Source organism: Scyliorhinus torazame, chromosome 2 (genome assembly GCF_047496885.1).
Source record: "Scyliorhinus torazame isolate Kashiwa2021f chromosome 2, sScyTor2.1, whole genome shotgun sequence".
In the NCBI taxonomy this organism is placed as follows: domain Eukaryota; kingdom Metazoa; phylum Chordata; class Chondrichthyes; order Carcharhiniformes; family Scyliorhinidae; genus Scyliorhinus; species Scyliorhinus torazame.
This window is the reverse complement of record NC_092708.1, coordinates 198118071-198134177: the sequence shown is the minus strand read 5'-3', so window position 1 is coordinate 198134177 and position 16107 is coordinate 198118071. Positions and strand designations below refer to the sequence as shown.

Genomic DNA, 16107 nt, shown 5'->3' with positions numbered 1-16107 from the left:
AGACCACTGGAGATGGAGAGACCTGGAGCAACAGGGAGACGACGCCCCCGTCTCGTGCGGGTGCGACGACGCAGGCGTGTGCCACCCAGCGATGAGAGGGGCAGCCACAGGCCCCCGTCACAGCCGAGCCACGAAACCACTACCCAGGACACCACTACCCAGGACACCACTACCCAGGACACCCCTACCCAGGACACCCCTACCCAGGACACCACTACCCAGGACACCCCTACCCAGGACACCCCTACCCAGGACACCACTACCCAGGAAACTTAAATACAGGACAGTGACACAGATTGGATGGGCGGAGACGAACTGCCACCCCAAAGTGCCATGGACTCAGAGTGGGACGATGCGCACGACATAATGCCACTGCTGTCACCAACACCCTCCACCATCGCAGAGACGCTCACCTCGGTTGGGCACTTTAGTGATGAGGCGTCTGGTACACTCACTGGTGCGCACAACACAGCCGTCCCAGTACAGCAGGTGGAGGTAGGAGCAGCAGAAGGGCCGGGCGGTCGGAGGGCAGCCCAGCCCAAGCGAACATCTGCCGCCCAGATGGATCCCGGGTTCCTGGAGTTACCACACCCACCCATAGGTCCGATGCAACCACCGAACCTGAGACGAGCGAAGAGGGTGACGGCCGGCTTGCGGCGGCTGCAGTCGCAGGTGGAGGAGTCCACCCACGTCCAGGAGCTGGGAGTGGTGCCGGTCATGCGTGCCACCCAGGCCGATACCGCACGGGTGCCGTCCGCGGTGGAGGCAATGGGTGCGACGGTGTCAGACATGGGGAACGGTTTGCGAGGCCTGGGGCTTTCCGTGCAGGCGGCGTCTGTGGCCCAGGACATGGCTGCCCTCTCACAGGAGGCCATGAGTCAGCGCCAGCAGCAGATGGCAGAGGCGCTCAACGCCATAGCCCAGTCTCTGCAGGCCATGGCCCAGTCTCAGCAGGCCATGGCCCAGTCTCAGCAGGCCATGGCCCAGTCTCAGCAGGCCATGGCCCAGTCTCTGCAGGCCATGGCCCAGTCTCAGCAGGCCATGGCCCAGTCTCAGCAGGCCATCGCTGAGGGCATCGGCGCCATTGCCCATGTGCGAGCCGGCGTCGCACAGTCACAGACAGGGTTTGCCAATCCCCTGAGCTCCATGGCTGCAAACCTGCAGACCCCTGTTGATACCAGCACGGGCTTCCAGGACTGGCAGCGCCAGATGTCGGGGGGCGTCGGATGGCCAGTCCGTTCGCATCCCCCACCCATGTAGAGGCCTGGGGCCATCGGGCACCCCGAGGGAGGAGGAGATGCTGTGGTCCGTCCCGGGTCCCCCTGTATTGGAGGTCCCGGAACACCGCGACACCTCGGACTCCCCCCTTCCGTCCCAGGTGCATCGGGTGGGCAACGGGCAGGACAGGCTGGCAGCTCGCCATCCCAGTCGCCCGGGCCGCAGCCTGGCCCACCTAGGCCAGGACGCCCCAGGAAACGGCCGCCAAAGGGATCCCGTGTCAGAGGGCAGGAATCACAGGAGTCCACCTCCAGTTCTGCTGTACCGTCTGGGGAACCACGTAGACGTAGTCAAAGGGCCCGTGAGGCCAAACAATTAGACACTGAGTAAGTTGGCACGGGTGCAGGGCACAGATGAGTTTTTGGGGCTAGGGCACGTGCATGAACTCCTTTCGTTATTAAAGTCAATGTTACACCTACAGAAGCTGCCTTTGTGCTCTGTCCAAAGCGTGCGGGATGTGTCATGTACGTTGAGCGCAAGTGTGTGTGTGAGGGGTGGTCTTACCTCAGCCCCAGGTGAGTCTGCCCCCTTCCCCCTGGGCCGCCATCAACATCCCCCCGGGCAGAGGACGGGACCGTGCGCTGCAGTGTCACAGCTGCATGCAGGGATGGTCCGGGTGGATGGTGGTACTGTGGCTATGGGTCAGACATAGTCCAACGATGTGGAGCCAGGAGCTCATCGCAGGGCGGTTTGTCATCATCCTCCATGGCCTGCAATAGACACGCGTCCACCGGCAACTGTGTGAGCCCGGCCGTTGTGCCGCAGGTGGATCGGCAATGGGGGGGGGGGGGTGTGCATGCGGGTGCGGTGGGTGGGGTTGGGGAGGGGGGTGAGGGTGCTGGGTGGGTGGATGGGTGAGGGGTGTGGGTGGTCGGGTGTTGCCATGGTGTGCGGTCTGTGGCCATACTACCCGATTCCCACGCCCATCTAGTCAGTGAAGCGGGCGTCTATCAGTCTGTCCCGTGCCCGCTGGGCCAGCCGGTAACGGTGGACAGCCACCCGCCCGTGTCTAGCCCGTCTGCCCTGACCATTGCCCCATCCCCCTCATCGGGGGAGGACTACGCCTCTTCCTGCTGCTCCTCCACTCCGCCCTCCTCTGCCTGCGGCACATCGCCCCTCTGCTGGGCTATGTTGTGCAGGACGCAGCACACCACAATGATGCGGTCAACCCTATCTGGCCGATACTGGAGGGCGCCCCCAGAGAGGTCCAGGCACCTGAAACGCATCTTCAGCACGCCAAAGCACCTCTCTATCACTCCCCTTGTCGCTACATGGGCATCATTGTAGCGGTTCTCCGCCTCATTGCGTGGCCTCCGTATAGGCGTCATCAGCCACGATCGCAATGGGTAGCCCCTGTCGCCCAGCAACCAGCCCCTCAGCCGGGGATGGCTTCCCTCGTACATGCCGGTGATGTATGACCGCGACAACACGTATGAGTCGTGTACACTGCCCGGGTAGTGGGGGCAGACGTGCAGGATCATCATGCGGTGGTCGCAGACTACCTGTATGTTCATCGAATAGGTCCCCTTCCTATTGGTGAACACGGCCCTGTTATCTGCAGGTGGCCGCACGGCGACGTGCATCCCATCAATCGCGCCCTGGACCATGGGGAACCCAGCCACGGCAGAGAAGACCACGACCCGGGCATCTTGGCTGGCCCTGTCCACAGGGAAGCGGATGTAGCGGTGCGCCATGGCATATAGGGCGTCTGTCACTGCCCGGATGCACCGGTGCACCGATGTCTGCGATATGCCGGACAGGTCCCCACTCGGTGCCAGGAATGACCCCGTTGCATAAAAGTTCAGGGCCACCGTAACCTTGACGGACACGGGGAGAGGGTGTCCCCCGCCAGTGCCACGCGGTGACAGGTACGCCAGCAGGGGCAGATGTGTGCCACGGTTTCCCGGCTCATCCGGAGTCTCCTCCTGCATTCTCGGTCCGTGAGGTCCTGGTATGACTGCCGGGGCCGGTACACACGGGGCGCCCTCCGGTGCCTCCGTTGCCGTGGGGCCGCGACGTCCTCCTCCCCCTGTCGGTCAGGTGTCCCTCCAGCCTGGTCGGCTGCCGCCTGCCCCTCTGCGGCAGCCTGCGCCGCCTCTCTGGCACGCTCCTCCTCCTCCTCCTCCTCATCCAGGGCAACATGGACATTAGCGGCTGCCGCCACGGCGGCCAACATCGCTGGCTGATCGGAAAACATGACGGCCTGTGGGGGGGGGGGGGCATGTCATTATTGCCCATACCCCCTCCTCCCCCAGCCAAGTGGCATGGACCGCATGGGTCCGACTGTTGGAGGCTGGCACCTGGCCAGGTGGACCAGCTCACTTGCCCCCCCCCCCCCCCCCCACGTCCCTCCCGGCACGGACCCTGTCCCCACATCCCCCTCCCCGGCACAGACCCCGTCCCCCCATCCCCCTCCCCGGCACAGACCCCATCCCCCTCCCCGGCACGGACCCCATCCCCCTCCCGGCACAGACCCCATCCCCCTCCCCGGCACGGACCCCATCCTCCTCCCCGGCACAGACCCCATCCCCCTCACCGGCACGGACCCCATCCCCCTCCCCGGCACGGACCCCATCCCCCTCCCCGGCACGCCCCCCCCTCCCCCTCCCCGGCACGGACCCCATCCCCCTCCCCGGCACGGACCCCATCCTTCTCCCCGGCACGGACCCCATCCTCCTCCCCAGCACGGCTCCCCGCCCCCATCCCCCTCCCAGCACGGACCCCATCCTCCTCCCCGGCACTCACCCCCCCCTCCCGGCACTCCCCCGGAGCCCAGCCCACTCTAACCACCCCCTCCCCCGCCGCACACACACACACACACAAAACCCTACACACACCTCTCCCCACACATTCAGACTGCGGCCACGCCATCGCCTCTCCAGCGGCCAACCCCCCAGGCCGTCACCCACCTCCACGCTGGTCGGCGTCAACCTTGAGCACAGGTTGCCGCCGATTGAAAGGTGGTTTGATTTACGCCGACGTGACCCGTCATCACGTCGGCGGGACTTCGGCCCATCCGGAGGGGAGGATATCGGCAGCCCCAAAATCCATTGCCTTGCGCCCACCCGTGCCATTCTCCGGGGTGTGCAGCGCCATTGACGCCCCGCCGACTTTTCTCCCTTCGGAGACTTCGGTGGGCGGCGGGGACAGAATTCATGGCGGCCAACGGCCATTCTCCGACCCGCTGGGGGGTCGGAGAATCTCACCCCATATGTTAACGGTCGCGGTGTAATCACCATGACGACATAGTTACAAGTCAGGACCCCACTGTCGTGTTGGGTGTTCTGATGTACAAACGATCCAACACGGCTGGAGATGGTGTAACTCAATTTTATTAACTACTCAACTATAACAGCACACTGCTAACTTGGCTACGTGCATTACCAGCTAATCTGTGGACCCTGTCCTATCACTATCTGGGTGAGGCACTCAGCACATGGTGAATGTCTGAGTGGCAGGCTCTGAGCTCGGTGCTCTGAGCTGGCTGCTGCTGGAATGAGCGGGAACTGTAATGTCCCCTGTTTTTATAGTGCGTGTGCTCTCACTGGTGATTGGCTGCATGCCCATCAGTGTGTGTTTGATTGCACCATGATGATCTAAATATCATGACACCCACCTCTAGAGGTGGACGAGTGGTAAGGCCTCTGAGAACAAGTCACCTGAGTGGAACCGGATTTGCGGTGAGCAGGTGATATTAGTTAACAGGTCATGGAAGCGAGTGGTAGAGGACCACCGAACTGGGACCCCCCCGGCGTCCCTGAGTCTAGCTTTCGGAAATGAACGGAAAGAGTTAGTGAAGAAAATGTGTAAATAAGGATGGGATCCCACAGCACCACTTGCAAGTACAGAGAAAGTGGTGGGATGGACAAAAACAGAACAAAAACGGGACAATAAACGAGACATGACCAAAAAGGCAGGGGTCATCTGAGTACATCAACTAGTAGAACTCATAAACTCATCCCAGTGAGGAAACCCACCACCCTATGCCTCTGCCCCACCAAAACAGGATGGGGAAGAAGTAACAGAAGTCAAGTGTGCACCCGTTCAGTGGAATGCTAATGCTGCAAACGATAGATACGAAGCCTTCACTCCGCTTGAAAAGCAGGCTATTTTGAAGGATTTGGGAACCCTTGCCACTTACCAAAGAATATAGATATACAATTGGATTGGGGTTTTCAAAGACCCGAGCCTACAAGAGCAAAACAGTTATATTAGGCATTGCTGACCGACTTATACTGGTCCATATTTTTGTATGCCCCAGTAATGAAGACTGTGTCCTGGTAATGGACCTTCTAAAAGAACTGAATGTACTGATAGATGCAGCAAACCACAAGGTTCACTGGCCACATAATGATGGGACCAAGGTCCAGTTCAACCAACATTGCCACCACATGGCCAAAGTGGGGAGTGCAAGTATCCTAAAATGAGATTGGGACGAGGAGCCGGGGCCTTTCTGCACTGTGTGTAGATTGATGGATGGGGTATGGGCCAAAACTAAACAGGAGACGAAAGATGTCCCTATGGAACCCATCGTCAACCAAGGACCTGACCATAAACCACATAAGCAATATCCCATTAAGCCCGAGGCACTGTTCGAGATAAGCACCAAAATGGTAGCAATAAGGATGGTGGCCCTGCAAAACCGAATGGCCCAGATTACCTCCTGGCAAGTGAGGGTGGGACTTATACCATGATCGGCTCCGAGTGTTGTACCTATTTCCCTGACAGCTCCGAAAACATCACTAACCTTGCGGATCATATCCGCCAGGAGGTTAAGAAGTTACATGAATCATCGGGTAGTGGATGGTTAAATTGGTTACTTGGAGGATCCTGGGGACCATACATGGCACATGGGCTAGTCATAATCCTTGTAATGCTTGTAATATATTGTTTAGTTATTGGACGTTTTAACATTTGCTGTAAAGTCATGATGGCTCAGATGATGCCTGTTGCTAGCGCAGTTACAGACGACGAGACCGGAACATTGAACCCTTTGATACGTGCACCTGGCAACGACAAAGACGATGGAAATGTCGAGCGATATGCAGAGGACTTCAAGTGAAGGGTGGTCGATGAGCTACAGGCAAGGTGTACATATGAACATCTGGAAAGCCGCACGTCCTAAAGGCTGTATAATATGCACCTTGTCACCTTTGAATGTGGTCATCTGGATTCCGTGAACATCCTCCAGGACCAAAAGGGGGCGCTGTTGGAGTGACTTTTTGGATTTGGCTGTGCACACCGGGATACTTGACTATTGTACGAACACTGAATTCCTCTGAACACTAACTTTGGAGAAAACAAGTGGCCCCTGATCAGGTGCATCCTGTGTATGTGACTGACCCTTGCTCCACAACCATAATAGCAGGTGACCAACCTGCAAAATAGTAACCAAAAGAGGAAGAGGCCCTAGACCCAGTGAGTCTCTCTCTGAGATGCCATGACCAAGATGTAATTACAAATGTAAAGAGCTGATTGGAACAATGTAACCTAATGTGTAAGGAATTGATTGGAGAAATGTGATCTAAATGTCTTGCTAAGGGAATCGATTGGCTACACTTAAATGAGTACGCAAACTAATTCCGCTTTTTGAAACTGTATATTAAACCAGCGTAAGCCCTGGCTCGAACGAGAAGATGTTCCCACAGATCGCGGGGTCCAGGACTCTTCTCCCAGAGCTCGGTAACAATAAATTGCTTCTCTTGGTTACCAGAAAGGCCTATTCGTGAATATTTTCACCCAACAGTTACCATTATAATCTCTGAATAGTATCATTCCAGTAACTATTTTTGGCTGAATTCGCAGCTTTTTCATATCTGACAGGTTGATGAGGTTGGCCCTTGCACCAGTGTCAAGGTTGACCGATACCACTGCGCCATTCATTTTCAATGGTACCGTCCATTTATCTATATAATTATCTACCTTCAATTCACGATTGCTGCAGATTGGTACAAATATACTTCTGATCCATATGACATGAGTCTCCATGTTTTCGTTCGAGATCATGTCGAAAAAGATTGTTTTCTCTAGACACATCTTATTAATGGCACTGACACTCTTTGTTTGTTCAGGCCTTTTTCTTATATAACATTGGGCTGAAAAATTATTCCTGCCACTGCAGATGGCACATGTTTTTCCACATCGCAGCCACAAAATGGATCGGGTCGGTTGCTCAAAATGGCCACCCACACTGGGAGCATGTTTCTTATTCAGCTGCGTCACCCCACTAATGGCATCTGCCGCCTCTTCTGCCATTGCGCCAAAACTACTGAGATGTAACGTGCCGAGCTGCTTCATAGCAAGCTCACTAGCGTGATATATTTGAATGACACTTTGAAATTTCACGTCTGTTTCCCTTAGTAGCCTTTCGCGCACTTCATTATTGGAGAATCCAAAAACAATCTGGTCTCATTTCACTGACAGCTGGAGTATCCTGAAGTTGCACGACTGCGCTTTCAATCGCAAGTCAATGAGGAAACTATCGAATGCCTCTCCCACGTTCTTGGTGCGCGTACGGAATTTATAGCACTCAAAGGTTTTGTTTTTTCTAGGGGAGCAATGCTGATCAAATCGTTTAAGCACTTCTTTGAAGCTTTTGCCATCAGCCTCGTCTTCAAATGCAAAAGTATTGAAGGTGTCAATTGTTTGGGGACCTGCTCCAGTGAGCAGCAACGCGTTACACTCTCATCAGGCTGTGCCTGCAGACAAAGGGCTACAACATAAAGTTTAAACTGTTGCTTGAGCACCCTCCAGTTATTGTCTATTTACCGGTAAACTAAAGCTGCTGAGATATCTTGATACCTTCCATTTCAGGCTTCAAAGTTGAGCACAAGATGCCAGTAGCTTGCAATGTTAGTTGCAAAGATTTGTTTCCGTTCTTATGCTGCAGACGTATCTTCAGTGGTTTGAATTTTCCTTTACAGAATCTTCAAGTTCTGGTTAAATCATCAATCCTGGTACCATGGCATGCTCTGTAAACTGGCCGGAGTGAATGATGACTACAGAACATGTAGTTTAAAATAATTTATTGTAAAGCAACTGTGTGGTAAGATAACTAAGATAAATAAGCTAACAAACAACTAACACAAAACAACTCTTGTGGAACTGCTGCAAATATGTCTATTTCCCAGCATGATCAACTCCCAACTCCCCAGAAGACAGTGTGGACAAGGCTTGACTTGGAGAACCAATTGTTGTCAGTCTCCAGAGGAGAGTTCAAAAGCAGAGCGGTACTGCATGGTAAAATTACTATATTTCTATAGATTTAAAAATCTATGACTGTTACGAAGCAGAAAAGGAAAGGGTAGTTCGGGGTGTAGCTTAAGCAGTTTGTGGAACTGTTTTAAAGCACTGATAATTGTGCATAGTCATATTTGTGTTTACGTGTAATTTTCTTTTCTTTATTTTTAATAAACGCTTATTACAATATAAAATCATCACAACTGGTCAGAGACGTCATTTCCTGATTTCAGTAAACCTCCACCTCATATATCAATTGCAAAAAAAAAGGTTTTGACAGCTGTTTCCAGTTTGCCTTTGCGATTTGAGCAGCTCAGTATTTACCATTAGCCTTGTCTTAACACTGAACTCTCTCTCCTATCACAATAGAAGCCCTGGTATCTGGTGCCAAGTACCCATCATGTTGACCTGTCTAAGGCAGACCAGTTGCCCCTTTCTGTCTATTATGGGGCCGATGGGTAATTGGTCAGTGGGATGTAACTGAAACCCAGGAGTTAAAACGATGATGGTCCCAAACTGGTGATACAGGTGGGATGGATTCTCAACCCTTGTGCCATCTGCTCAGAGAACCATAGAATGGTAGAGGACAGGGGTGGCATGGTGGTACAGTGGTTGGCACTACTGCCTCACGCCGCTGAGGACCCGAGTTCGATCCCAGCCCCGGGTCATGGTCCATGGGGAGTTTGCACATTCTCCCCGTGTCTGCGTGGGTCTCACCCCCACAAAACCCCTCAAACAATATGTGCAGGGTAGGTGGATTGGCCAGGCTAAATTGCCCCTTAATTGGAATAAAAGAATTGGGTACTCTAAATTTATTTCAATGGTTAGAATGGTTAGAGGCCGGTTCCACGGGCCGTTGCACCGCTGCTAGTCTCACTCCCTAGCCTCACAATTAAATTCCTGCTGCCACCCGGCCCCGTGCCTGCCAGCCTCCTTGTCAAAATGTTGATGGTTGAATCATAACATTTGATAATTTTTTGTAAGAAAGCCATCAATGGCTAAGCTGCTCATACTGGGGACATTCCACGCTCAGGTCTAACTGCAGAGCTTACTGCCTCATTTATGGCTAGTTAACCATAAAGCCTGGTCTCTCATTCCAATCAAGGTGTTAGTGACTGGGGGAGGTGGTGGTGCAGTGGACCAGTAATCCAGAGACTCAGGGTAATACGCCTAGGATCCGGGTTCGAATCCCACCATGGCAGATGGTGAAATCTATAAAGTCAATATGAAAAGTCTAATGATGACCATGAAACCATTGTCAGAAAGACCAATCTGGCACACTCATGTCCTTCAGGGAAAGAAACCCACCCACTGTACCTGGTCTGGCCTACATGTGACTCCAGACCCACAGCAATGTGGCTGACTCTTAATGCCCTCAGAAATGGCCTAGCAAGCCACTCGGTTGTATCCAACCGCCAGAAATGGAATAAAAAGGAATGCAACCAGATGGACATTGATCTCCGACATTGACCGAGGCACCAGAAATGACAACGGCAAACACAGCCCTGACAACCCTGCAAGGGTTACTTACTAACATCTGGGGGCTTGTGCCAGTGGGGAGCATTCCATCCATCACACTCCTTACGTATGCCTTGTAGATGCTTGCCATGATGTGGAGATGCTGGCGTTGCACTGGGGTGGGCACAATAATAAGTCTTATAACACCAGGTTAAAGTCCAGCAGATTTGTTTCGACTTCAAACAGACCATTGTTTGCAGAAAACTACCCAGCTTTCAGGAGAACAGCCCCACGACACCATACAACCCTGCCATGGCAACCTCTACAAGATGTGCCAGATCATCGACATAGGTACCACCATTACACGTGAGAACACCAACCACCAGGTATCATCTTGCATCATTGAATTTGTCTATATATGTGGTTGTGGAACCCACCTCTTCATTCACCTGAGGAAGGAGCAGCGCTCCGAAAGCTAGTGCTTCGAAACAAATCTGCTGGACTTTAACCTGGTATTGTAAGACTTCTTAATGTGCCCACCCCAGTCTAATGCTGGCATCTCCACATGATGGCAACCATCGACAAGGCACACGTCAGGAGTGTGATGGATGGAATACTCCCCACTTGCCTGGATGAGTGCAGCTTCAACAACACTCAAGAAGCTTGAAACCATTCAGGACGGAGCAACCAGTTTGATTGGCACCCCTTCCACATTCACACCCTCCACCACAGATGAACAGTAGCAGTCGTGTGTGCCATCTACAAGATGCACTGCAGGAACTCACCAAGGCTCCTTAGGGAGTACCTTCCAAACCCACGATCTAGAAGGACAAGGGTAGCAGATATATGGAACACCACCATCTGGAAGTTCCCCGCCAAGTCACTCACCATCCTGACTTGGAAATATATTGCCGTTCCTTCACTGTTGCTGGGTCAAAACCCTCGAACTCCCTCCCCAACAGCATTGTGAGTGTACCAGCACCCACATGGACTGCAGCGGTTCAAGAAGGCAGCTCATCATCACCTTCTCAAAGGAAACTAGGGATGGGGAATAAATGCTGACCTCGCCAGAGAAGCCCACATCCTGTAAATGAATTTCTGAAAACGATAGATCAAAGGGCAGCTCACGGATTTACGTGATCTTCGGGGGGAAAAAAGTTAAAAGTTCTCAGTCACCCGTCAGTTATTTCCAACATTAATGTGTGGAAACTCATCTCAGCTCAGATCGCCTCGAGGAACTAGCTGACATTTAGGACAGTGTCAGCCAAAAAACCCATCGGGACTGTGATTGCATTACAAGCAAAAAGGCTTTTGTTGTTCCAGTCGGCATCTGACCGTTGATCGCCCCCGACCGCCCTCTCCACACTCTCACCTTTCTCTTCAGGTAGCTGAGGACCAGGTTGCGGATCTGGGAGGGTGAGGGGAGCCGGTATTTCTGGTACAGGACAGCGTGATCCTGCTCCTCAAACAATCGCCACGCCATCTCGGTGCAGTCTGCTGCCAGTAACCGTCCCTGAAAATAGATCACCGAGTCTGTTAATAAACAAGGTTAGAAGCCGTGAGTATAGTCAATCTCTCTCTTTCCAGCCAGCTCTGTCCTGTAAATACGCATTCCAAATATGTGACTGACAGTGTCGAATGAGGTAACTATTTAATCAACGCAGAAATCTGAACACAAACCCTGAGCATACGTAAATGATCAACTCTCGCCCCTCGAGTTTGCTAAAAGGTTGCTTCCACTGAGAGAAGCCTTGTAAGTCTATGTATTATTTACTTTTTCATGTACAATCATTTTTTAACTGCATAACTGTTTCTTTTTTGTTTTAATTTTAAAATATATATTTTATTACAAACATGTATCAAAACAGGTTACAACACATAAAACCCCAGGAAACATATTTCCTAATCAACTATGTGGTCTGTACAAATTTTCCCCCTTTTTCACACCCCCTGCAACGAACAGTCCTCAAACACGGTAACAAACTGATGCACTATCAATTACGACGAGACGAGAGTAGATTGTAATTGAGGCTTTATTACACAGAGAGCACACACATTTATACTCCGCCTCCTGGGCGGAGACAGCAGGCAGGGATCTACCCCCGTACCTGTAGTACAGGGGCCTTACCATAATACCCATATATACAATATAATACAACAGTGGTGTGGTAGTCGGTATTAGAGGCATTACGGTACCCTGTAATGCTCTAAGACCATTGGTGTAGGAGGTACTGTTTTCATTGGTTAAGCCTGCCTGCTGGTTCCGCCCAGTAAGGCGGACTATAAAAGCTCACGTCTCCCCAGCAGCTGCCTTCTGTACCTGCGCTGCTGGGGGAAACATCTAGTGTAATATAGCCTTCAATTGTCTCCAATCTCGCTTCTGGAGTTATTGATCGAGCATCAATTTATTACACTAGATTTTAAAGAATGGAGCTCCGAATCAAGCCGGAGTGTCTGCAACTCAGCCCCCACGCGGCAAACTCAGCGGCAACCTTCAAGCACTGGCTGGCGTGTTTCAATGGATGTCTCAGGACGGCCACAATTACACCCACGGAGGACCAGAAAATGCAAGTTCTGCACTCAAGGGTGAGCCCAGAGATCTACACTCTCATTGAGGACACGGACGATTTCGAGGCCGCAATGAATCTGCTGAAAGGACACTATATTCGCCTTGTAAACCAGGTCTACGCCTGACATCTACTAGCGACGAGGCGACAAATCCCTGGGGAATCTCTGGAGGAGTTCTACCGTGTGCTCCTGGTGTTGGGGAGGAACTGTAACTGCCCACAAGTTTTGGCCAGCAACCACACAGAACTTTTGATCGGGGCGGATTTGTTACAGGTATGCTGTCCTCCCAAATCTGCCAGCGATTGCTGGAGAAAGAGACACTAGGCCTCAAGGAGGCATGGGCCTTTGCTAGCTCCCTGGATGGGGCCTCGCGAAACGGCAGGGTTTACATCCCTGATTGCGCGGCAGCCCCTTGGGCAGCGTGGAACCCCCCCGCGACCGACTCCGTGCATCCCCCCACAAGCTTGTGCTGCAAGACTGCTAGGCAACCCCGGAGGCCCCACTGCTATTTTTGTGGGCAAGCCAAGCACCCCCGACAGCACTGTCTGGCCCGCTCATCCCTCTGCAAAGGATGCGGCAAAAAGGGCCACTTTGTGGTGATATGCCAGGCCCGGGCGGTCGCTGCGGTCTCCAGGAGGCGAATCGGGACCGCCAACACAACCCTCTCCAAGGGCCACATGCAGCCACCGGGCGCCGTCATCTTCTTCCTTCAGTGCAACGTGTGTCCTCCGGGCGCTGCTATCTTGTCTCTCACACACCATGTGTAATGGATGGGCGCCGCCATCTTGTGCACCCCCAGCCATGTGCGACCAGTGGGCGCTGCCATCTTGGCTGGACTCTCAGGATCTCCACTCGGATGACCAGACACCGCCCGAGGAGAACATCCAACTACTGCCATGACAAGCCTCGGTGACCCTGGACCAGTCTCGGCCCCGAACACTCTCGACTGCAACGACGACCGTGCTCATCCATGGGCATGCAACATCCTGTCTGATCGACTCTGGGAGCACGGAGAACTTCATACACCCCAACACGTTAAGGCGCTTTTCTCTCCCCGTTCACCCAGTTGACCAAAAAATCTCCCTGGCCTCCGGGTCTCATTCAGTGGAGATTAAGGGGTTCTGCATAGCGAACCTCATGGTCCAGGGAAGGGAGTTTAAAAACTACCGGCTCTACGTCCTTCCCCACCTCCGTGCTGCCACACTCCTAGGGTTAGATTTTCAATGCAACCTCCAAAGCTTAACCTTTAAATTCGGTGGCCCTATACCCCCCTCACTGTCTGCAGCCTCGCGACCCTCAAGGTCAATCCGCCTTCCCTGTTTGCGAACCTCACCCCGGATTGCAAACCATTCACCACCAGGAGCAGACGGTACAGTGCCCAGGACCGGACCTTTATTAGGTCGGAGGTCCAGCGATTACTGAGGGAAGGTGTCATTGAAGCTAGCAACAGTCCCTGTAGAGCTCAAATAGTGGGTGTAAAGACCGGGGAGAAGCATAGGATGGTCATCGATTATAGCCAGACCATCAACAGGTATACGCAGCTTTGCGCGTACCCTCTCCCCCGCATATCCCATCTGGTCAATAGGATCGCACAATACAAGGTCTTTTCCACGGTGGATCGAAAGTCCGCCTACCACCAGCTCCCCATCTGCCCTAGCGACCGCAAATACACTGCTTTTGAAGCAGATGGACGGCTCTACCACTTCCTAAGGGTTCCCTTCGGTGTCACTAATGGAGACTCGGTCTTCCAACGAGAGATGGGCTGAATGGTTGACCGGTACGGTTTGCGGGCCACGTTTCCGTACCTCGATAATGTCACCATCTGCGGCCACGACCAGCAGGACCACGACACCAACCTCCGAAAATTCCTCCATACCGCAAAAATCCTTAATCTCACATATAACAAGGATAAATGCGTGTTCAGCACCAACAGTCTAGCCATCCTCGACTACGTAGTGCATGATGGAATTATAGGCCCAGGCTCTGAACGCATGCGCCCCCTCATGGAGTTCCCCCTCCCTCACGGCGCGAAGGCACTGAAACGCGGCCTGGGATTTTTCTCTTATTATGCCCAGTGGGTCCCCAACTATGCGGACAAGGCCCACCCGCTAATCCAATCCGCGGTTTTTCCCCTGTTGACAAAGGCGCGCCAGGCATTCAGCCGCATCAAAGCAGACATCGCAAAGGCCACGATGCACGCCATCGATGCGTCCCTCCCCTTCCAAGTCGAGAGCGACGCGTCCGATGTAGTTCTGGCGGCCACCCTCAACCAAGCAGGCAGACCCAAGGCATTCTTCTCCCGTACCCTCCATGCTTCTGAAATGCGCCACTCCTCAGTTGAAAAGGAGGCCCAGGCCTTAGTAGAAGCTGTGCGGCATTGGAAGCATTACCTGGCCGGCAGGAGATTCACTCTCCTCACTGACCAACGGTCGGTGGCCTTCATGTTCGATAATGCACAGCGGGGCAAGATAAAGAACGACAAGATCATACGGTGGAGGATCGAACTCTCCACATACAACTATGAGATCTTATATCGTCCCGGGAAGCTAAACGAGCCTCCTGATGCCCTATCCCGCGGCACATGTGCCAACGCACAAGTGGACCGCCTCCGAGCCCTCCACGAGGACCTCTGCCACCCGGGGGTCACTCGATTCTTCCATTTCATTAAAACCCGCAACCTGCCCTACTCCATCGAGGAGGTCAGGACAACCACCAGGGACTGCCAAATCTACGCGGAGTGCAAGCCGCACTTCTACAGACCAGAGAAAGCGCACCTGATAAAGGCTTCCCGTCCCTTTCAACGCCTCAGTATGGACTTCAAAGGGCCCCTCCCCTCCACCGACTACAACACGTACTTCCTGAACGTGATTGGCGAGTACTCCCGGTTTCCATTCGCCATCCCCTGCCCCGACATGACCGCAGCCGCCGTCATAAAAACCCTCCACAGTATCTTTATGCTGTTTGGTTTCCCCGCCTACATACACAGTGATAGGGGGTCCTCCTTTATGAGTGACGAACTGCGTCAATTCCTGCTCAGCAAGGACATTGCCTCGAGCAGGACGACCAGTTACAACCCCCGGGGAAACGGACAGGTAGAGAGGGAGAACGGAACGATCTGGAAGACCGTCCTACTGGCCCTACAGTCAAGGAATCTCCCAGTCTCCCGCTGGCAGGAGGTCCTCGCGGATGCCCTCCACTCCATCCGGTCACTGCTGTGTACCACAACCAACCAAACACCTCACAAACGTCTCTTTGTGTTCCCTAGAATGTCCTCCTCCAGGGCCTCGTTCTCAACCTGGCTGGCAGCTCCTGGACCGATCCTGCTCCGCAAACACGTGCGGGCGCACAAGTCGGACCCATTGGTCGAGAGAGTCCATCTCCTCCACGCCAACCCTCAGTACACCTACGTGGTGTACCCTTACGGCCGACAGGATACGGTCTCCCTACGGGACCTGGCGCTCGCTGGATCCACACACACACCCCCACCACTAAACCCACCCTCCCTCCCACTGGCGCACCCCACAGGTGGATCGGTCCTCCCACCGGTCCCGTCTAGGGGTGATG

At 53.6% G+C, this 16107-nt stretch overlaps 1 protein-coding gene across 2 annotated transcripts in view; it reads right to left on the bottom strand.

Moving 5' to 3' along the window:
* LOC140394993 (putative methyltransferase DDB_G0268948) overlaps window positions 1-11588 on the bottom strand; it is a 38041-nt gene extending 26453 nt beyond the window's left edge. The window contains exon 1 of one of the 2 annotated variants that reach the window (XM_072482281.1): window positions 11348-11588. In XM_072482281.1, coding sequence (XP_072338382.1) covers window positions 11348-11458 — 111 coding nt within the window. In that variant the 5' untranslated portion in view covers window positions 11459-11588. The remainder of the gene's footprint in view (window positions 1-11347) is intronic. The other variant, XM_072482271.1, reaches the window with a different exon arrangement.
* Window positions 11589-16107: the final 4519 nt, after the last annotated feature.